Source organism: Geotrypetes seraphini, chromosome 7 (assembly GCF_902459505.1).
Source record: "Geotrypetes seraphini chromosome 7, aGeoSer1.1, whole genome shotgun sequence".
Lineage (NCBI taxonomy): Eukaryota > Metazoa > Chordata > Amphibia > Gymnophiona > Dermophiidae > Geotrypetes > Geotrypetes seraphini.
The window spans coordinates 139,934,924-139,958,198 of record NC_047090.1 but is presented as its reverse complement, the minus strand read 5'-3'; the positions used below and the strand labels follow the sequence as shown (position 1 = coordinate 139,958,198).

Below are 23,275 nucleotides of genomic sequence, written 5' to 3'. Positions count from 1 at the left end.
AGTAATTTATTAAACTTTGCCCAAGCAACAAACAACTGCATTCAACATTTTAACACCTGCAATACAAAAAGTGGTTGCCCTAGTCTCTGCATATTGCACTTTAGCCACCGTGTCAAGCAACATAACATTTTCAGATCTCAAAGATCTACCAGGGCAATTCGACAGCTGTTTAAAATATACAGAGGTAAAGAGCATTGCAGTAGTCCAACTGTAACTTAACCATCCCTTGTATCACAGTTCTAAAATCAAAAGGGGTAAGCAGCATTGGTTTAAGGTGATACAGCAAATATTTAGCCAAAACAAACCTGAATGATTTATCAACTAGACTAGATTCTGGTTTAACCATAAAATGTCAAACCCCCAATACAGTATTCTCCTTTTTTTTTTTTTAACTGGTAGACTCACTCCCGATACAGTCATAAAATCAGACCACAACTCCTCTCCCCATTGCCCCACAAACATCACTTCTGTTTTTCCCACATTTAAACTCAAACCATCAACATCCATTCAATCCACAACATTCCTCATACATGAATCTAAATCAGGGTGTCAAACCTTTTGGCTTCACTGGGCCACATTGGTTGAAAAATATGTTTCTGGGGCTGCAGCAAGACAGAGGAGGGAGCCGGCAAGACGGTAAACACCCGGGAGCAGCAGAGGAAAACACTGTATCGTCCTTGACTGGGGCGGCACAAAATATTTCACTGGGCCGCATGCGGCCCTCGGGCCGCAGGTTGGACACCCCTGATCTAAATAATAATTTGACTCAAACCCCCAACCATTATCTGGAAAGAAAACCAAAATATAGAAACATAAGAGTATGACGGCAGAAAAGGGCCGTTGGTCCAACAAGTCTGCCCACTCAAAGAACCCTCTCTCTAAAAGAACCCACCCCCTAAGCATGTCCCCGGAGCGAACCCACAAAATATCATCTGCATATTGTCTATATAATACATTTAACGACACAAACACTGTCCAAAAGATACCATATAGATATTGAACAAAACTGCCAACAGAGGAGACCACTGAGAAACCCCTCTTCCCACAGGGGCTTTCTTGGATATTTCAGACCCATTATACAGTACACCTGGAATGTCTGAATGATCAAATATGATGAAAACCACTAACACATCGCCTCCCATTCATAATTGTTCCAATTTCATCAACAACAAACATAAATTTATAGAATCAAACGCTCCAGATGCATCTACAGAAATCATACAAGTCACATTTTGATCCATACCTATCTTCAAAGCATTCAATACAGAGACCAAGAATAGCTCTACACTGTGTGCCTTTCTGAATCAAAATTGATATGGATTCAAACAATCCACCTGTTCAATAAACAGATAACTGTGTCAATATGATTTTTTTCCAAAATTTCCCTTTGTAAGGAACTGGATGAAAATTATTCAATTGTGTAGAGCAGGGGTGTCCAACCTTTTGGCTTCTCTGGGCCGCATTGGCCGAAAAAAATGTTTCTGAGGCCGCACTAATGCGTAAACACTGCAGCAAGATAGAGGACTGAGCCGGCAAGATGGTAAACACCCGGGATCAGCAGAGGAAAACATTGCATCGCCCTCAATCGGGGCCACACAAAATACTTCACGGGGCCACATGTGGCCCTCGGGCTGCAGGTTGGACACCCCTGGTGTAGAGTGTGCTAAAATCTAAATACACCACATCTAGCGCACTCCCTCTATCCAATTCTATGGTCACCCAGTCAAAGAAATTGATTAGATTTGTCTGACAAGACCTACCTCCAGTTGCCTCCACTCCTGTAATCCACAAGATTCCAGAAACTTCACCATTCTCTGTTTTAAAAGCATTTCCATAAATTTGCTTAACACAGAAGTCAGACTTACTGGCTTGTAATTCCCTACTTCTTCCTTACCTCCACTTTTGTGGAGAGGGACCACATCCACCCTTCTCCAGTACCACTCCAGACTCTAGATACTCATTGAAAAGGTCAGTCAATTGAGCCTCCAGAACTTCCCTAAGTTCCTTCAGCACCCTTGGATGTACACCATCTGGCCCCATTGCTTCGTCTACTTTTATTTTAGCTAGCTCTTCACGAACACAACCCTCTGAATATTGATCAGGGTCTACCACTCCTCCATCCCTATTCATGATTGTCTTCTGTGGTCCTGCTCCCAGCGCTTCAGCCGTAAACACAGAACAGAAATACAGCTTCTACATATTTCTCCCCTTCACCTTTGAGTCTCATAATGCCACTTTTGTACTTCTTCCTATCACTAGTATATCTAAAAAATATCTTGTCTCCCCGTTTTACCGTTTCAGCTATTTTTTCTTCCATTTGCATCTTTGTTTTCCTGACTACATAATCAGCCTCTCTTAACTTTTCCAGATATTTTTCCCGCCTTCCTCTTTCTGCGATCTTTTGTAGTTTATGAAAGCTAACCTCATTCCTTACCTTCTCAGCTACTACTTTTGAGAACCAAAGCAGCCTCACAAATAGGTTTACCACTCTTACAATTACTCCTTTCAGTTTTGACTACTGCATTTCCACTCCTTCCAGATGTTCCCATCCCGACAATTCCTTGACGTAATCTCCCATCCAAACAAGGTTAGTTTTTAAAAGTCTAGAACCTTTGCTTTTGAATAAACCCTCCTTATACCCATCTTATATTAAACCATGCAATGATCACTGGATGCTAGATGATCACTCACTTATCAGAAACACTTTCCCCATTTGTAAGCACTAAGTCCAGTATGACCCCTTCCCATGTGGGTTTCATTACCAACTACTGAAACAGTTCTCCTTGTAGAGAATCCAGGATCTTCCTACTTCTAGAAGACCCAGCGATAGGGATACCCCAATCAACATCTAGCATGTTAAAATCACCTATTAGTAAAACTTCCCCCTTTTTTAGAAATATTCTGAATGTATATTAAATCTCTGTGAAGGAGGCCTTTATATCACACCAATGTAAATATATTCACCATTCCCTCTTTCCATGCCAGGATTTATCAAACTGATTGTGGAGTACCCCGGCCCATCTGAGTTTCAAGATATCCACAGTGACTGAATGCAAATCAGTCTCATGCACAGTCATTATAGATATCCTGAAGGGTCCAGGGCTGGAGGAGTTGTCGAACAGCGAGAGATTAGAGAAACTGGGCCTCTTCTCCTTGAAAAGAGGAGACAAAAGGGACATGATTGAAACGTTCAAGATAATGAAGGGAATAGACTTAGTAGATAAAGACAAGTTGCTCTCCGAGGTAGGGAGAACGAGAGGGCACTCTCTAAAGTTAAAAGGGGATAGATTCCGTACAAACGTAAGGAAGTTCTTTTTCACCCAGAGAGTGGTGGAAAACTGGAACACTCTTCCGGAGGCTGTCATAGGGGAAAACACCCTCCAGGGATTCAAGACAAAGTTAGACAAGTTCCTGCTAGACCAGAACGTACGCAGGTAAGGCTAAACTCAGTTAAGGCTCTGGTCCTTTACCTAAGGGCCGCCGCGAGAGTGGACTGCAGGGCACGATGGACCACTGGTCTGACCCAGCAGCGGCAATTCTTATGTTCTTATGAAAACCAGAACAGCTAGAGGCCTCCATGACTATCCTGAGAAACACTAGTCTATGTTATCTGCCAGCTCTTATCAGCTAACTTCTTAAATTTATTTTATGACTTGAGTTTGATCATGTTTATTTAAAATTATTGCAAATACTACCGTGTTTCCCTTAAAATAAGCTACTGTTTGGAGGGAGGTATGTTGGTCTTGCAGCGATGCGGCAGAGGGTAAGAACTGGTGGGAAAAGATTGCGATTTAAAATGCTGCCAACGCTGCTTTTTGGTGGGAGGTATGTCAGTTTCACGGTGTTAGGGTCAGCGTGGTTCTGCTGCACGGGGGGGGGGGGAGGATGGATAGAAAGATGCTGCTCAAGGGTTCTGCTTCGATGGGAGGAAGGGATGGATAAAAAGATGCTGCTCAAAGGTTCTGCTTCACTGGGAGGGATAGAAAGATGGTGTGCAAGGGTTCTGCTGCAGGAGGGAGGGATAGAAAGATGCTGCTCAAGGGTTTTGCTTCAAGGGGGAGGAGGAGGGATAGAAAAATGCTACAAAGGGAAGGCACAAGGGGAAGGGTGAGAGGGTAAAAGATGCTGCACTTGTGGGGGAGAGACAGGAAAGAGGATTGGGGTGGAGGACAGAAAGGAAGAGATGATCATTGTACATGAAAAAAATAAGACATCCCCTGAAAATAAGACTCATATTAATTTTGGGTCCAAAAAACGCACTAGGGCTTATTTTCAGGGAAACAAGGTAACTACTGTACTTCACTTTATGGATAATAACAATTAAAAAAATGCTTCTGCATCTGTATGTTTACTGTATTGCTTTTCAAAACAGGAAAACACACAGCAGAGTTAGCACTTACCTTATGCTCTTATGTTTAAGTCTCCAGCCACCAACCTGAAGAGAACACAAAAGTATTCAGTCAAAATAATTTAGCTAAGTTGAATGTAAATAAAATATACAAATTTAAAAACTGATTAAACTCTCCTAAACTCACATTACACAGCACATAAAACACAACCTCCTCTAAAAAAAGCATCCTGCTAATCTTGCTTAGGATAACCTTTTAAATTTTAGGATTTGTCACGCAAAAAAGACACTGCCATCATTTACTATGGTTAAATTGTAAATGTGCATTTAAAAACTATGACCGGTAGGTGCCAAAAAGAAAATCCAGACTGATCGGGCTGTGAGGCACGGCTCGGAGCAATCTATAGAATTTTTTCTGTAGCTACCGATTTACCTCTTTTGGGACGATGCCAAAACGGAGAGGGAAGAGCTCTGCTGGGGCCTCGCGGAGCTCCTCTTCAACCGGGTTCGGCAACACAGAAGAACTCCTTCGCCGGTTGCAAGCCACCTCGTTGTCAGCCTCGGAGACGCCGTGAGTAAGCAGATCTGCAGTGTTCTCCCTGGGATTGGACACCACACTGAGCTCCGACGCTAGGGCTCCGCCCCCATGTCCTCGGAGTACCAGACAGAGCAGCCTGAAAGGAATCAGCCGTTGCAAGTCCAGGAGGCTGGAGAGACCATAGTAGGCAGAGCTGAACTGGATACCCTATCCTCGGTGGGTACTCCAGAACTGGGCTCTGAAGTCGAGATCCAGCATGGGGGTGAGAAGATCCAAGGAAACAGCATGGATGGAAAGCAAGAAACTGGAGGGGTTCCTTCGTCTACACTCTGATTGCCTCCGGTTCAGAAACCCCAGGAGGTAACTTTGGAATCTATTTGGGACCTTGTGGCTACCCTGCATACATTAATTAATCCCCATTTTCAGCATTTGGAAGATAAAATGAAAGTTTAAGGGACAGATATAAAGACCTTGCAAACAGAAATGTTAGATTCCAAGACTTCTTTAATGACTATCAACCAAGAAATAAATACCTTTAAAAAGACTCATGAAGCTTTGATAAAGGATAACACAAATTTGCGAAGAAAATTAGAGTCGCTAGAAAATTCATCACAAGCAAACAACATTAGGTTGATTAACTTCCCTAGGAATGCTTTGTACACCTCAAGGGAATTGCTGAAGAAATATTTTCTTGAAGTATTAGAAATTTCAAAGGAGTTACTACCTCCTATATCTCAAGTGTATTAACTACCGTGAAAATTACAAACTCAGCAGCAAGTAATTGCTCCTGATATGAATGTAACTGCTTTACTTGAACTCTCTGCTACATTATTACTGATGGTGGCTATGCCCCAGATAAAAATTGGCTTATGAAAAATTTCTTTAAACACATGCAGAAAGAATTTCTAGGTTTAAAAGTACAAAATGTATCCAGATCTAGCTGGGGACATCAAAGACGTTGAAAGGAATTTCTTTTATTAAAACCTGGGGTTCTTGCATTGGGGGTGACTTTTTTCCTTCGTTACTCATGTAAATGTGTGGTTCATTATTCTTCACAAAAGTATGTCTTCTTTGAACCTTTCCAATTGACTACTTTCCTTTCATTGTCGTGATTGGAGAAGGATAAAGCTACTTCTTTAAAGCCCTAAATAGAGTTTATAAGAGATGATTATTCCAACTAGATATCAGCCTGATCAGTCATGTTATCCTTAGTTAATGAATATCCTTTTTTATTTATTCCACTAACTACATTTTGGATCTCATATTGGGGACTAGAGTGATTATGGGGGGAAAATTTTTCTTTAGTATGTATTGCATTGTTTTGTGTATCGATTTGATCCTATATTGCTATCTGTACAAGTTTATACAATACTTGAAATGTAAATATGAAAATGATAAAAAAAATTTAAAAAAAACCAAAAAACTATGACCTATAATTCATTTCAAAACATATTAATATAAGTAAAAAATATATATATGTTATCTTCAGCAGTATAGCTAAGCACTGGTACAAAGAATCCATATTTCATTTTAAATGCCACAGCTCTCTTGCTGGCTCACCAGCCCTTAATCATCTTTAAGAAGTGAAATAGATGAAATGTTGTGAAAATGAAAAGGCACAAGAGTTCATGTGCTCCCTGTCTATCAAATTCCCATCCAGCAAATCAAATAAGCATTGGAAAAAGCATCTATTTTGACCACAGAGAATCTATAAGAAAATGTATAAGAGAGAGGGATTCAGAAAACCATATTTTTCAATCAGACTATGGCCTGGATGCACTAAACATAATCGCAAATACTGACTGGATTGCTGTTGGATGATTCTCTGGCTGATTGTGGAAGAGCGATCAATGTACCTAAAAGACTGCATGCAAATGATCCGCGTGGAAGTTCGTCACAATCTCTGTCTCTTTCGTCTGATTGATTGGTGTGAGAGTGACTCTCACACATGAGCAAAGCCAGCAAAGGGAAGCTCAAGCAGATGAGAGACAGGGGAAGCCCCGAAAGCAGCATCCTACTACTCGGCTGTTCAGGGCAAGAAACCTTATTTTCTTTTCTTTTTAATGCACAGATGTTGTGCGTGTGTTAAACACACAATATCTGCCCCCCCCAAAAAAAAAACAACCCAGAAAAAAAAGCCCTCCCCGACATCGGGAACCAACCAACCCCCCTTCCTGCAGCAGCAAAAAAGGCAAGAAGGATGACGACTCTCACCTGCCATGCCATTCCCATGAGAGAAAATTGGTAGGAGGGATGCCCACTTCCACCTGTCAAAAGAGGCCCCCCCACCACCACTACGAACCATCTCCTACCTCCCGAAAAAAATAAAAGGCAGGAGGGATACCCATTCTCTCCTGCCATTGGATGCTCCCCTAACCCCCCGGTACCATTGGTAGATTTGGGAGCTGGAGGGAAACATGGTCCCTTCAGCTCCAAAGCCCGCCTGTTGAAAATGATGGGCCTTCCCCTCTCCAATGCACCATGTGATGCATGGAAAGGAGCCTAAAGCCCTAATTGGCTCAGATGCCAAGGCCCCTCCCAAGGGCCTTAGGCATCTGAGTCAATCGGGGCCTTAGGCTTGTCCCTCTGTATCCCATGTGATGCACAGGGAGGGGCCTAAGGTCTGCCATCTGAGCAAATAAGGACCTTAGGCCTTAGACCTCCCTATGCATTACATGGGATACAGAGGGAGGAGACTAAGGCCCCGATTGCTTCAGATGCCTAAGGCTCCTCCCCGTGCATCACATGGTGTACCAGGGAGGGGAGAAGGCCTATCATTTTCAATGGGCGGGCCTCGGAGCTGGAGGGACTGTGCTTGCTTCCAGCTGCCAACATCTAGCAAAGGTATGGGGGGGTTTGGGGGAGCATCCAGTGGCAGGAGGGAGTGGGCATCCCTCCTGCCCTTTTCTTTTCAGGAGGAAGGAGAGACGGTAGGGATGGGGAGGAGCCTTCGTTGGCAAGAGGGAGTGGATGTCCCTCCAGCCAAATTTCTCTCTGGGGGGGGGAATTCCCGGTGCCACGTTCGCCAGGGAGGGTCGTCACTGGTGGTGAGGGACTTTTTTGTTTTTATGGGACAGATATTTTGCATGTGTAACATGCAAAATATTTGTGCCATTGAAAAAAAATGAAAATAGGCAGACCTGTCGTGTTTTCCCGATCGCTAAAACCCTGTTTGTTTTTTTGCTCTAGTCTTAATTATATGTAAACCAAGTCGAGCTTGGCTTTGCATGGGGTTTTAGCTAATTTGCATGGCCGAATCGGAAAATGGACATTCAAGGGGAAAAACACACAGTGAGAACATAAGAACAGCCTTACTGAGTCAGACCATCAAGCCCAGTAGCCTGTTCTCACGGTGGCCAATTCAGGTCACTAGTACCTGGCCAAAACCCAAGGAGTAGCTACATTCCATGCTACCGATCCAGGGCAAACAGTGGCTTCCCCCATGTCTTTCTCAATAACAGACTATGGACTTTTCCTCCAGGAACTTGTCTAAACCTTTCTTAAAACCAGCTACGCTATCTGCTCTTACCACAACCTCTGGTAACGTATTCGAGAGCTAAACTATTCTCTGAGTGAAAAAAATAAATAAATTTCCTCCTATTGGTTTTAAAAGTATTTCCCTGTAACTTCATCGAGTGTCCCCTAGTCTTTGCAATTTTTGACAAACTGAAAAAAAATCCACTTGTACCCGTTCTACTCTACTCAGGATTTTGTAGACTTCAATCATATCTCCCTTCAGCCATCTCTTTTCTAAGCTGAAGCGCCCTAACCGTTTTAATCTTTCCTCATACGAGAGGAATTCCATCCCCTTTATCAACTTGGTCACTCTTCTTTGAACCTTTTCTAGCGTCGCTATATCTTTCTTGATATAAGGAAACCAGAACTGAACACAATACTCCAGATGAGGTCACACCATGGAGTAGAGATCTGCACAGGGACGGGGATTGCGGGGATTCCGCTGGTATACGGGACTCCCACGGTGACACCTCCCAGGCTCATGGGATTCCCACAGGGATGGACCTGGGGTTCTTATCCTGAGGCCTACCTAATTTCAGCTTCAGAAGAGACCGGTCCAGGTCCAGTGCCGCAGCGGGAACGTCTATGCTGAGCAGTGCTCAGCACATAGGCACACAGACTCTGTGTGCCTACGTGCTGAGCTCACTGCCTAAGTGACAGAGACTGTTGCTGCTGATTCATCGGGAAATCAAGTGCAGGCTAGAGCGGGAGGACAGCCTGCAATGTACACCCGATACATCAAAGGCAGCTATTCCACTGGAACAAAGGAGGATGAGAGGGAGACGATAAAAGAACAGGTCATTCTGCAGTTTTTCCTCAATTCTTGGAAAGTTACTCTTTTGCGATTAGGCAATGAGGTGATTCTGACGCCTAAACTTTTCAATTGCTTAACAGAAAGAGTTGAGATTAAGGTCAGGTGAACTTTTGTCAACCCACATTTGGATCCATCAAGTCATGTCATTTGTAGGCAGACTGCAGTGCTACCTAAAACTGTGCCTCCTAAAGACGTGAGTAAATAGTTGATAATCTAGCTGCCTTATATCAAGAAACATTTATTGTATTTCTTTCCTGGAAAGTAGTTTTAATTATTTTTTCTGCTATGGTCTCACAAGAATCTGGGGATGCCATATTTCTTCCAATGCTACTGCTCTGTGCATCTGTAAAATCTATAGACTTGTAAACATACATTCTTGCTCTTTAGCCAGTAGGAAAAGTATAGCTGTGAAATGGGAATTAGTGAGCCGCTCGAGCCCTCCGAATGCCCCGATACCAGCGACAGAGAGACCCGATGATAGCCAGATCTACGATGCCAGCCAGATCTTTTTCTTGGGCGCTAATCCTCAAGGTAGAGCCATTTTGTGAATCAGGTCGGTAAAAGCCATGTCACTAATGCTGTTAAAACAGGTTTAGCGACAATCACTGCCTCTAGTGTATCTAGCAGTATATTATAAAATCTCTGGGCTAGAAATACACTCCCCCACACACACGCACACAAAATGGGAAAACCCTTTAGCACATTGATCTACTTTTCAAAGTGGGGGCTATTTTGGCAAAATAACAATATGAAAGCCAAAATCATCATTGGACAAAGAAATTAGTGCTCTGAGAAAAGGTGAAGAGAGGAATTCTTTCCAATGATGGCTGTCTCTGAACAACTTGTATGATTAAAACTGTCTTCTCCTTCACATGCACTTGCCCTTCATTAACCATCTTCCACTGTCACCTCAATACACACTACATTAACCTCATCCAAACATGTCTCAATCCCCACTTGCTTCTTTCAGCATTCTATATCCACTCCAAGCTAGTGTTCTGCCATAGATAGTTAATTCCATCTCCTCCCTCTTCGCTGGAGGCTTGTAACAGGTGCTGCCTTTATAGCACCTGTTTTCTTCTGGTACCTCATGGCCTTTATTGACAGTGAACAGCACTGGAATTCAAGCACTGCATGAGGGCCAAGAAGTGCTAGAAGAAAAACTGTTTCAACTTTAAGCCTCCATATAAGGGGATGAGGAAAGCAAATTAAACAATTGTACTTGGGGTTCATTTCAATGTCTAGGAGGCAATGGCAGCCCCAATGGAATGCACTACTTCAGTACAAATGACATTACATTTGATGTGTCAAGTTTAGAGGGAAACTTTTTCCTCAGAAAAAGAGCAAAAATGAATCTAAGTTACTGGAAAAGAGAAAAATAACTTGCTATTTTTCCACTTTCAAAAACTCTATACAGAGCAGTCACTGGATAAACAGTACCTAGGGCAAAAGCTATTTACCCTCACCTTTCTTTCTAGGCGCAAGAACCAAGTTTTGAACATGAACGTGGATTGCTAAACTCAACACAATGAAGTAAGTTACCTGAAGTTGAAGAACTCAAGCACCAATGCTTTTGGGCTTTTATGTTTAATCAATATTTATTAATGACTGCACAAAATATGCACAATAAACAAAAGGCATACATTACAACCCATGCCATCTAAGTTTTGTCATTATACAAAAACAAACAGAAACCCCCACCCCTGCCCCTCTCATCCGCCTTATCCCAACTACACAATGCTTAGAAAGGATCTGGGTACAACAGAAACCAGTACCATGTAAACAGAAAACAAAAAAGGGAGGAAATGAGGGATAAAGCTCACCAATTAGCTGAATTATAAAAAAATCAGAACTGCCTACTTCCCCCCCAAACCAAAAAAAACCCCCACCCCACCAACTATCAAGATCCAACGATCTCAAACAACCCCCCTCAACCCGAGCCATTCTGCTTTTGGGCTTTTAGACCAATTTGAATTGGTAGCATGATGCCCAGTAACAACCTTAATCCCACTGCCTCATTCACACATTACATACATTGGTGTTATTCCTGCATGAGGTTTTATAAGGATAGAAATCACCACCCTGATCCCTCCTTATGGAGTGGAGGAACCTAATAATTAGTGTTTTTCAATGCAAGAAGTGGGGGTCAACAGCAGCCCCTGGAGATTTCTGGGATACCCCCCCTCCAATCATTCTTTTTTTTTTCCCCCTTGATATCCTCTAAGTTTGTGAAAGAAAGGGAGTGGAATGGGGAAGAGCTGCATACTTGATACATCCTCAATGAAAGGTGATGGGGTGAAAGGGATGAATGTCATGTCCTGCATGGGAAGATATGCAACAGCTCTCCTTCAGCTTATTTGGATCCAGAGGCCCCGACTTAAAAAATTAGCAAAGTCAAAAACAGACAATAGAGGAAAATAAACAGGAAATTTCAAATATTAAAGAAAAAGTGGGAGAAATTGAAAATGAAGTGAAAACGATTAAACGAGTTCAATCTACAATAATAAAAGATAATCAAATTATTAGAAGAAAATTGGAGACTATGGAAAATAACTATCGGACTAATAACCTACGATTGCTGAATTTTCCTAAAATTCCATCTATAAACCCGAGAGAGATGATAAAAAGGTATTTTATGGAGATACTTAATATTCCTGAGGAATCATTGCCTCCTCTCACTCGAGTATACTATTTGCCTATTAAAGTAAGGGATCAACAATCGGAGGATAAGAAACAGGAAATACAAGACCTTCAACAAGATTTGACAGCAATCCTGGAAACATCAGATAAAGATTTGGCTAAACCAGCAACTCTTTTGCTATCTGTGGCGTTGTTGCCGGACAAGGATTGGATACTAAAGATGTTTTTTAGGAACAAGAATAAAGAGTTTTTGTGTTTGAAAATTCAAATGTTTCCAGAAGTTAGTAGAGAAACTCAGAACCGCAGGCGTCAGTTTCTTATGATGAAAGCAGGAGTTACACAGCTGGGTGGTATTTTCTTTTTACGTTTTCCATGTAAATGTATAATAAGGTATCGAGATAATAAATATGTGTTTTTTGAACCATCTCAACTTACAGCTTTCCTGACACTGAAACGTCTGGAAAAAGAAGGAAAAACAACAACTACAATAACAACAATGCAATAGTAACAACAAATTGGATTTGATAATAGAATAATTCCTCAAGCCAGGCACACGATACTGTTTCTTTTGTATAGAATTAATAAATTGATTTCCTGAAGTTCACTCATATAAATCTTGGATCACATTATAGAGGACTTGAGATTGTTCGATTAGAATTTTTCAATATTATGTAAACGATTTCTTATTATTTTGTGTTTGATCTGACAATCTTTCTGTACAAAATGTTTTGATTTTGTTAAATATCTTAAAATGATAAATAAAGAATTAAAAAAAAAAAAAATTAGCAAAGACCACCAGGTTAGAGCAATCAGCTGTGAACCAGAGAACACTGCAGTTATTTCTGATTTTGAATTGCCTTAGATAACAGCTTATATTGTACACCTTCTGGCATCAGAAAAATATCTACTATACCTGAACGTACAACTGAAAAAATGCACGAGCTAAATTCAAAAATCCCTTCCTTTCCCCTATGATTTTAGACCCTTTTTCTTTAGTAACATTTTTGAAATACATTTCCTTCTTGCCTTTCTTTCTCTTGCTTGATTTTCCATTCAAAATGTAACATCAAACCAATTTCCTTAAAAAAAGATCATATGTGCTTCTTTCTTCCTATTTCCTCGCTGATATTTTGTCCATCACTTTCTTATATCTATAAAATTTGGAAACATATAAAAAAATTCCTATTGGGGGAGGGGGTAACATCTTCAGATATATGCTCAATTAAGCCTGAACATTCCTGCAGAATGGACATGCATCCGAGCAAAAAACTCCAAGTATTCCACCATTTACTAAGTAGTTTTTCTATATTTTTTCTCTGCACACTAACAGTGCTTTAGAAAAGGAGTTCATGACTGCAGAAACACGTAAACAAAAAGTCTTTGAATGGAATAAGTACAAAAATAAAGATCTTAACGGTGTCACAATTAACTAAATCATTGTGCACGTTATTATTTTTCTTCTAAAATCACTTTATAATAACTGTGTAATAAGCTGTTATTCAGACACTTATTATGCACAACAGTCAAGTAAACCTGCTTTAAGGAAAATTCCGTACATTAACCAATACCTTTTTGCCTGCAGAGATATCAAATCACACGTACAGTATTCGGTTACCCTCACATTCTCCCATACACAAGCACTCCTCTTCACCCGCAATCGGCAACGTCTCCTCTTCCCTCCCCAGCCGTCTACCATTTCTCTAGCTCGCCCTCGTCCAGCATGTTTCTCCCTCTACTCCCCGTGCGCGGTCCTGCGCTTTTTTTTCCCTCCAGGCAGCTCTCAACCCACCTCGACACGGGGACGTCAACGAGGTCGAAACCGCCCCTAAGTCTCAACGTCCCAAAGCGCAGCGAGAGGCAAAGCGGAAGACGCACTTAAAAACACGTACGCAACCCCCTCCCCCCTGGTAGCGGTACCTCACTCAAGACCAGCACCTCCAGCTACGGGAACCCTCATGCTCCAAACTCGCCATCCACCCCCCGGCGTCCCACCTGCAAGCTTATCTTTCAAGGCGCTCGTGACCGCCCCCGCCAGTTTTCCTTCCCCCGGCGTCCCGCCACCTCCGACGCAACGTCTTTCCCTCGGCCGCGTCCCGCCCCACCGGAAACAGGAAGTGGCGTCAGAGGGAGGACGGGTCGCGGCCGAGGGAAAGATGTTGCGTTACAGCGGTGGCGGGAGACCCGAGGCGAGAAACGGCGGGGTTCGTTACGGGCGTTCTGAAAGATAAACTTCAAGGTGGGATGCGGGGTTGGTAAGTTCGGTAGAGCGATACCGTTTCGGGGTTTGAAGGAGAGACGCAGATACCATTACTGAGGGGGTTGTTGAAACATTTGCTTTTTCTGCTTTGCTTCTCATCGCCTTTGGAGATGTTGATACTGCAGGTCTACCTTCACGGAACAGGAAGTTGACGGACGCCCACAAGCGGACAGCAGGCTGCAAACCCCCCCCCCTCTCCCCCTATGATCCTGTGCTAACAGATTTGTTCTGATGTGGAGAACTTGGCTGACATGCCTTCAGATCTGAATAAAAATTGAGCTAATGCTGAAACCCATGTCCATTAAGGCTATTTTGGTCCGGGTGTGCTGTAGGAGCAGTGTTCAAGTGCATGAGGGAAGACTGCTAATAAGTACTCTGGTGCTAAGATACCAGCGTAAAGAAGGGTTACTTAGTGAATGACATTGGGACAAATTTGTTCCCGTGGGATCTCAATATCCCGTCCCATCCCTATGAGTTACCGGTATGTCCCTGTTCCATTCCTACAAGCTCTGCCTTAACCACACAAAACTCATTTATGATTTTAAAGTGTTCGAGGCTTGTGCAGATGAGGACAGAGCTTCTTGTAGGAATGGGACAGGGTTAGAGCTCATAGGGATGGGGCTAGAGAGATCCCATGGGGACAAGGAAAATTTGTCCCCATGTCATGCTCTATGCCTTTGGAGGTTTAGCGGATGGAAAGTTCCAAACTCCCAGGCCTGTGGATAACAGGTCATTGTGTCTGAAAAATCCTTTTTGGTTATAATAAAGCTAGAGGAGACTTTGTCTGCTTCAGCAATGCCTGGAAAAAGTAATATGACTTTGCAAAGTCCAACCAGTGCTTACAGAAACAGAACACAGCTGTTTGGATAAAATTTTCCTTGGTGGCTACGAGTTGAGTTAAATCTATGATGAACAACAATCTTAATACATCTTGCCTTTTGAACAGCTATTCTCCAAATTTGGTTAAACGCCTTGAAAATATTTTGCCTCTTTTATAACTAAACTTATTAATAAATCTGTTGCTGTTAGCTTGGGCCCTGATATTTTAGAGATGGTATCTATTTATCCTCTTTTTAAAAAAATGACAAACTCGACCCATCACCATGAGTTTTGTCCCTGTCCCATCCCTGCAAGCGCTGTCCTCAACTGCACAAGCCTCGAACACTTTAAAATCATGTAATGCAAATAGTTTACCATCCTGTTTCTTCATTGTTCTTTACTAAGATTTTAGAGAATGCTGTGCTGATGCAGCTGCGGGATTTCCTTGATCTTAATATTTTGGATGTTACGCAATTGTTTCTGCTCAAAACATTCCATCAAAATGAACCTGATGTCTGTTTTTTATCATGATGACGCTATTTTAGACATTAACAATCAGAAATTGCTGCTTTTGCTACTATGCACCATGGTCTACTGTTAAAACAGTCTCCTTGCTTTGGGCATACAAGGTACAGAATGGGATTGGTTTGTCTTTTTTTGTCGAATCGTTTTCACACAAGTGGGAACAATCTGACTGGAAGTCTCTGCTGCTTTGCCCCAAATATCAGCATTATTTGCTGTTTTATTTAATTTAAATATGACTTCAATTTGTTGAGTTTTGGCTTGGGCTGCAGTTTCATCTTTATGCAGCCATTCAGGGAGGGGCTCACTCCTGCTCGGAACACCGCTGGACCACCAGGGATTCAAAAAGGGAGTCAGGAGATTAAAAAAAAAAAAAATTGACAGTTGGCTGGGACAGGAGATGGGAGGGATTGCTCCGGTTCCAGCCCACCAGGTCATACTACAGGCCTGCAGGATATTGAGAGAGAAGTAGAACAGGGTGGAGAGCCTGGCAGGGGGAGGGAGGGGGACAAGGCACAGAACCTGGCAGGGCACATGAATATTAACTCCCCTCCCTGTCTTATATTCGAGTCAACCTTTTTTTCCTCCTTTTTGGGTAGAAAGGGGTACCTCGTCTTATACTCAAATCAACTTATATTCAAGTATATACGGTACAGATAGAATGCAATTCAAAATGCTTTTTATAAATTGAGACTGATTAGGCATTTGAAGAATTTTTTAAATATAATTTTAGAACTGTTCCACAGGAGGTGGTTACTCTTATTTAGGGCTATTGTAACTCTTTATACCTTGGACTTGCTTACTGTGTTCATGCTTTACAGCTAGTTCAAAATACCTCTGCTTGCCTTATAGCGGGAATATCCAAATTTGAAGAACCTACATGGGCTTTCTATCCCATAGCTTGTCAAGTTTAATATTTTGTGTGTTATTCATAAGGCCCTGAACAATTAGATTGGATGTATTTTGTTTATCTTTTGTTTATATAGCAGGGGCCAGATTGTGGAACACTTGAGGCTCCTTTTACGAAGGCGCGTTAGCGGTTTAACGCGCTAAACCACTAGCCGCTACCGCCTCATCTTGAGCAGGTGGTAGTTTTTCGGCTAGCGCAGGGGTTAGCGTGTGATTAAAAGTCGCGTGCGCTAAAGCCACTAACACAGCTTCGTAAAAGGAGCCCTTTATCTTTTGGAACTAAGGAACATAGGCTCTATATTACAGTTCAGAAAGCAATTGAAAAACTTTTATCCTAGAACAAGTGCCTTCCTGCCCGAAGTTGGTTCACAGCTCCTCGGTTCTTCGTTTTCCGTGGAGCAAGGTTGCAACTGGACTCTGTCCATACGAGTTGCCTTCCCGTCAACTATTTTTTTTCCCCCTCTTTTTTGCATTTGGCTCTTATTTATTTTGCTTTATAATTTTTTTGTCAAATTTTCAACTTCCAAAAATTGCCTCAATTGGGCCTTGTGCCCATCCAGCCTATATGTCATGTCTGTCTGTCCAAATTAGATTGTAAGCTTTTCCGAGCAGGGACTGTCTACTAAATATAAAAATGTACAGCGCTGCTATACAAATGATATATATAGTAGTAGAGCTACTTGCCTCAGTAGGGCCAAAACACCTTGCTTCAAATTTGCAATCGTGTCTACTCTTCAGAAAATTTCAGCAAGACAAATGATTCGTCTCCTGGGTCATACGGCATCCACAGTTTATGTGACCGCCCTTCGCCTGTCTCAATCTCAGACCAGCTCAATGGAATCTAGCATTTGAGTGGTCTCAAGTCTTGGATCCACTATCCCAGCAGATCAGGGTCTCCTCGCCTCGTCAATCTCTCCAATAACATAACAGTGCTCTTGTATACTGCTACAACCTTGCAGCTCTCTGCGGTTTACAAATAAAGAAGACTGCACATACGCAGGGATATAACAATTCAGTAGCTGGTGGTTGTGACCAGCAAATCTAGCCAGAGATTTGCTGTTCCACATCCCTCCATACCAGTAAGTTCTTCTGACTGACACGTCCATATAGGCATGGGGAGCTTACCTAGATGGTCTGCTGACTCAGGGAGTTTGGTCTACTCAAGAGAGAACACTACACATCAATCTGTTAGCGCTTCAGGCAATTCGCAATGCTCTAAGAACGTTTCAGGATCATCTTCTCAACTATTTCCTCCTTGTCAGAATAGACAATCGAGCAGCAATGTACTATATCAACAATCAAGGGGGAGCAAACTCTCTTCTTTATGTCAGGATGTTCTTTCATATTTGGAAATGGGCAATTTCTCAAAATATTTTCCTCAAGACTGTGATTCTTAATTGGCTTATAATTTTGCTGAATAAATTCCTGATACTAGAGAGCAATTTATTATGTGTTAATGCTGTAGAAGGGCAATTTACAAAGCTGCAATCCTAATTTCCAGAACCTTTTACAACATCAAGTTTCAGTCATTTATAGTATCGCACTCTGCATCCCATCTCTTAATGCTTCAGTGCACACTGATACTGGTCACTACTTTCCTGAGAAGCAAGCTTAAGAAAAGCCACTCTACAAGGAGATACCTCTGTATCAAACCTTAATTATGCTATATAAATCAACTAGACTTTTTCAATCCTAATTCTTCCACCCCTTCTCCAGCTGGATATGCTAGCACTTTAGTGCTATTTTTCTTTGTAGCTCTATTGTTATGCAAAAATTTCAAGTTTCTTTGAACTGGACCTAAACATAAGAAATTTATACTATACAAAACAAAAAAGACCTCTCCTATATTTATATATAATTAATAATGAACCTCAGTGGCTACCCAGGTCCAAACTGAGCTTCAGTATGCCAAAATAATTATTAATCCAGTTACAATTGTATCATTTGGATGTTTTTATTATCAATTATTTTTAATTTTCTCAAATATCTACAAATTATAAGCACTCATCTTCAGCTTCTTCAATCACATTGGATTGATGGGGACACTGACATGATTTCCTGTTTTGCCATATGGCTATTTCAAGTAAGGGGACATGCCTTGAAACAGCCATATGGCAAAACATGATATGTCTGCGTCCCATTGATCCGTTGTGATTGAAGAAGCTGAAGATGAGTACTTATAATGTGTAGATATTTGAGAAAATTCAAAATAAATGATAAAAACATCAGAATGATACTATTGCAATTGGACTAATGATTATTTTGGCACACAAGTTTAGTTTGGACCTGATTCATTATTATATATAAAATATAGAAGAGAGAGGTCTTTTCTGTTTTGTATAGTTGAGACTTGTTTGGGCTCCTCATTATTAATTTTCTCATAAAGAGTGCCTAATAAAAATTTTCATAAGAAATTTAGGGCATCCTTAATGGCCCATTTTTACACTTAGGCTTTTGGTCCAACATCTTAAATATCGGAAAGAAGGACCATTGCACAGAGATAGTCAGATATATGATTTTATTAAGAAACATATGTTGAGTAACTTACATGGTTGTGTTTCACTGCATTTACAGTATGGATTATTTTGGCATGAATGTTTAGTTACTTTTCTATACAAAATTGGTACGCCTTCCTAGTTCTTTATATTTTAAATACAGTGGTACCTCGGTTTACGAGTGTTTTGCAAGATGAGCAAAACATTCGCAAAATCGTCGCCTTGGAAACTGAGCATGGCTCGATTTACGAGCGCCCTCCCCGCGATCCAGCACCCCCCCCCACCGCTGCTTACTGTCATCTGGGCACCGGCATGTCCTGTGCATTGGTGCCAGTGCCCGAAGATCGGCTTCCTCTTCTTGCTGGGCCTTGAGCATCTGCGCATGCTCAAGGTCTGCGAGTTCACAGAGAGAACATGAACTCGCAGGCCTTGAGCATGCGCAGATGCTCAAGGCCCAACAAGAAGAGGAGGCCGATCTTCGGGCACCAGCACCAACGCACAGGACATGCCAGTGCCCAGATGACAGTAAGCAGTGGCAGGGGGGTGGCCAATCGCGGCGGGGGAGTGCCCAATCGCGGCGGAGGGGGGGTGCCCGATCGCGGCGGGGAGGGTGCCCGATCACGGGGGGGCCTTCGGGTGGAGCAATGCCAGTTCTCGGGGAGGGATAGAGCAGCGCCGCTGGCCTCAGGGGATGGAAACGTATCAAAGAGAGTTTCCATTATTTCCTATGGGGAAACTCGCTTTGATAAACGAGCATTTTGGTTTACGAGCATGCTCCTGGAACGGATTATGCTCGTAATCCAAGGTACCACTATATATACTTTTATTTGTAAATGAAAAGACAGGCCGCAAATCTTTTCATAAACAATTGACCTTGCAACAGTCCAATTGCTGTTATAATTTAGGTTTATTAGCAATAAGCAAAAGGCAGCTCACATGAAACAAAAGTACAGCACATTGGGCTAAAAGGATAACATACATACATGGGCTATGCCAGTCAGAATGCCACATATACTTTTAGTTCAGTAGCCTAGGGTACTACCTAGTTACAGATTACATACTCACTTTCCATTGGTTTGTCACATGAATCATTTCTATTGGCTATATCATGGAGCCATATTGAAGCATGACATCACCTAGTGTCAAAACTGACCTATTTCCCTGACACTATTCTTAATACTAAGGTATTGATTGCTGAGGACAGGCCTCCTCTGTCCTGAGCTTGATTATAGTTCTGATAATTCTTTGGTAGGACATTTTATCCTGTACTGTTGCTTGAACTTATCCAATGATGTCACAGTCAGCAGATCTCTGCCACTTACTAGAGCAAAGGTGAATCTCTCATACAGCATATCATCTCCTGCTGACAGGCAGAAATATGATTGTCCAGAGACTTGAATTCATAAGCACAATGTCTCTCTTAGAAGTATAACTTTATTTTTGGGGGTCTCCGCCTACATTTTCACGCAGGTCTTATTCCTGATTCTTCCTCATAAATAATTTTGACATGTTCATTGAGAATGGTATATCAAAGCCAAAATAAAGCAAGTAACTTAACAGGTAGAAATGCACCTTCCCCTCACCAACTACTATATTTGTTCTGAAACCCATGAGCATACTTTTAGCCACAGACAGGGCAATTCTATAAGTTCATAGCAAGAGCTATATGCCACTATGTGCATCAAAGGTGTCTTTGGTATTTTTGTGCATAAGTGCTATACAGTCAAACCTCGGTTTACGAGTGCCGCAGTTTGCAAGTGTTTTGTAAGATGAGCAAAACATTTTAAAAATCTGCACCTCAGAAACCGAGCTTGACTCGATTTATGAGTGCCTCCCCCCCCCCAAACACACACGATCTGGCATCCCCCACTCAAACACATTCTCTTACCCCTATCCAGCACCAACGCACGGGACATGCCGGTGCCCAAAGATCTTCCTCTTCCTTGTGTTGGGCCTTGAGCATCTGTGCATGCTCAAGGCCTTTTAGTTCTCGCTCTCTCTGAGTGGAGCTGGGTTAGATGCTCTCTCAGGGTTTCTGCAGCTGGCATTGTGCTTGTGCAGGTTTCCGGGTCTCACTGCATCTTTGTCAGTTAGAAATGGACATTTCAGTCACCATGTTGTGGCTTTCTTCAGGGTTTGCTCAAGCCTGCAATATGACTTTGGAAATAGTGGGTTCACTCACCTGATTGGGAATAGGGCAGTTCACCACAGCCTTTTCCATTCTAAGGAGTTTCTGACCAATTGACTTTCCCGCAAAAATTCAAATTGGTGGATTGCCCTGTTCCCAGACAGGTCAGTGAACCCACTATTTCCAAAGTCACACTGCAGAAAGCCACAGCATGGTGGCTGAAACGTCTGTTTCTTCCAAAGTCCTGACAAAGAAGAAGCCAGAAACCTGCACAAGCACAATGCTAGCTGCGGAAACCCTGAAAGAACGAAAAGGACGCAAGGAGAGATGTTGAATTACTAGAACTTGGACGTCAGGGGTGTGAAGGAATTCGTCTAAAGGTTCGGCTGTCATTTCATACGCTTGATAATTCTGTATACAGTACACACAAGCACTATCTCTGAAACAGATCTGCGTGCAAAGCTTAAACAATACTTCCCCCCCTACTTGCAGTCCACCGCTACGCAAACAGACTCCTCACCTTTCATTCTTCCCAGTTGCGTTCGTCTAGGAAGTATTATTCTGTAACCAATCAGCACGCAGAGAACATCCTTCTAGGTTCCGCCTCTCAAGGACAACTAACGAGCCCATTTGTGTTCTAAGCCTCAATCTGTTTTCACTAGAACTACAGTAGACACAATTTGCCGTTAACACAGTTGCCCTTCTTACCACCCCCAAAATTATCTCTATTGCATATACCTGATACCGCCCAAAAAGTTTTACTCCGCCTAGACATCTATTCTAAACCAATGAGTAGTAATGTCATAGTCTACCTATCCAATAGGAATGTTCCTCCATGTGGTTCGAATTTTCCCGCTGACCAATGAGAATTCCTGTATGTTTGAAGGGCTTGCTTGCGCTGTATGGGGACTAGACCGTTGATTAAAAAAAAAAAAGAAGTTTTGAGACGTACCCTACTCTTCTTCTTGCGGATCGTGTTTTTATTTGGGTTAGTGGTTTATCGGTGTTTGTGGGTATGTATCTTTTTGTGCGTCTTTGTGATCATATTCATTTAGTCTATGGAAAGCTAAAGTGGTGTTGGTATATATAAGTTTTCTAAGGAAATGCTCTTGCTTTTTCAGTGATATGTTCGGGGATCTGAGTGTATTGTACCTCCTGCCCCTTTTAGGTGTTTTTTTTGTTTTGTTTTTACACACTTGGCTATCATATGTGCTCTTGTCCTGTACATGAACTTATTTTAACAAGAAAAAGTATTAAAATATATAAAATCTACTATATTCAAAGAGCAATTTATACATAAACATATTCCGATATATTAGTATGTGGACCTAATCCGCCTCCAGAGGAATGAAGGTCTCAGACTGCCATTACAAGAGAATCTTTTCACTGGTCCCTGTCAAGAATCTGGAGCACTTTGGGCTTATGGCATGGCTCTTGTGTGGGTGGCCCACCAAGGGTTATTTGGGCATGGTCATCACCACTTTGCTCAGAGTTAAGAAGCAGTTGACTGTGGCAGCCTATTCTAAGGCTTGGAAGTTCTTTCAGCGCTGATGTGCTGTGGACTTTGTAGAGCCCTTCTTAGCTCCAATTTCGGTAGTCTTGGACTTTTTGCATGAGGGACTTCAGAAGGGTCTGTCAGTTGGATTTCTGAAAGTGCAGATAACAGGCCTTTCCTGTTTCTAAGCTCGGCTCATTAAAAGAGCTCTTTGTGTCTGCTGATGTGTTCCTCGTTCCCTTCCTGAAACTGTAACATTGTATTGGAGGGTCTTAGTAGAGCTTTGTATGAGCCCATATGGGAGGCTTCCCTTTTGGATCTTAAGGTCAAGACGGTGTTCTTGGTAGCAATTATGTCGACCAGATGAGTCTCTGAGTTGCAAGCTCTTTCCTGCAGGGAGCCATTCCTCAAAATTACAGAAGCTGAACTCTCCTTATGTATGGTTCTGTCCTTCTTTTCAAAAATGGCCTTCCACATTAAATCAGGAGGTCTTTTCACTCTATGGGAACTAAGAAAAAAGGATAAAACATTGCATTCATTTGATGTTAAGCGAGTGCTTCTCGTGGCCCCCGGACTGCAAGTTTGAGACCACTGCTCTAAAGCCTCAATTTACAGATGGATTCAGATGACCATTTCCTCTGTGTATGTGGACTGCAGTAAGCACCCACCAATTGCATTGAAAGCTCACTTCACCAGAGGAGATGCTACATTGGCTTGGAATTAGTCTGGAACTGGAAAAATATCTGTCTTTCTGGTGAGCTGAGAGAATTAAAAAAATAAGGAATGCTCTCGAG

At 42.1% G+C, this 23,275-nt stretch overlaps 2 protein-coding genes across 15 annotated transcripts in view; one reads left to right on the top strand and one right to left on the bottom strand.

The window, feature by feature from the left end:
- The window catches only part of FBXO34 (F-box protein 34), a 79,740-nt gene extending 58,070 nt beyond the window's left edge, over positions 1-21,670 (bottom strand). Inside the window, exons 1-2 of one of the 9 annotated variants that reach the window (XM_033952454.1) lie at positions 21,507-21,670; positions 4,401-4,435 (exon numbers count right to left, since the gene is read on the bottom strand). Coding sequence is in view for 1 of the 9 variants with exons in the window: in XM_033952449.1 (XP_033808340.1) it covers positions 4,401-4,435; positions 14,162-14,212 (86 nt within the window). In the remaining 8 variants the exon portion in view is untranslated. The other 8 variants (XM_033952449.1, XM_033952453.1, XM_033952451.1 and 5 more) reach the window with 8 other exon arrangements.
- A 156-nt stretch (positions 21,671-21,826) lies between these two features.
- DLGAP5 (DLG associated protein 5) overlaps positions 21,827-23,275 on the top strand; it is a 108,806-nt gene continuing 107,357 nt past the window's right edge. For 3 of the 6 annotated variants that reach the window (XM_033952447.1, XM_033952448.1, XM_033952444.1), the window contains exon 1: positions 22,025-22,154. In XM_033952447.1, coding sequence (XP_033808338.1) covers positions 22,112-22,154 — 43 coding nt within the window. In that variant the 5' untranslated portion in view covers positions 22,025-22,111. Of the gene's footprint in view, positions 22,000-22,024; positions 22,155-22,230; positions 23,236-23,275 lie in introns of those variants that run through there. The other 3 variants (XM_033952445.1, XM_033952443.1, XM_033952446.1) reach the window with 3 other exon arrangements.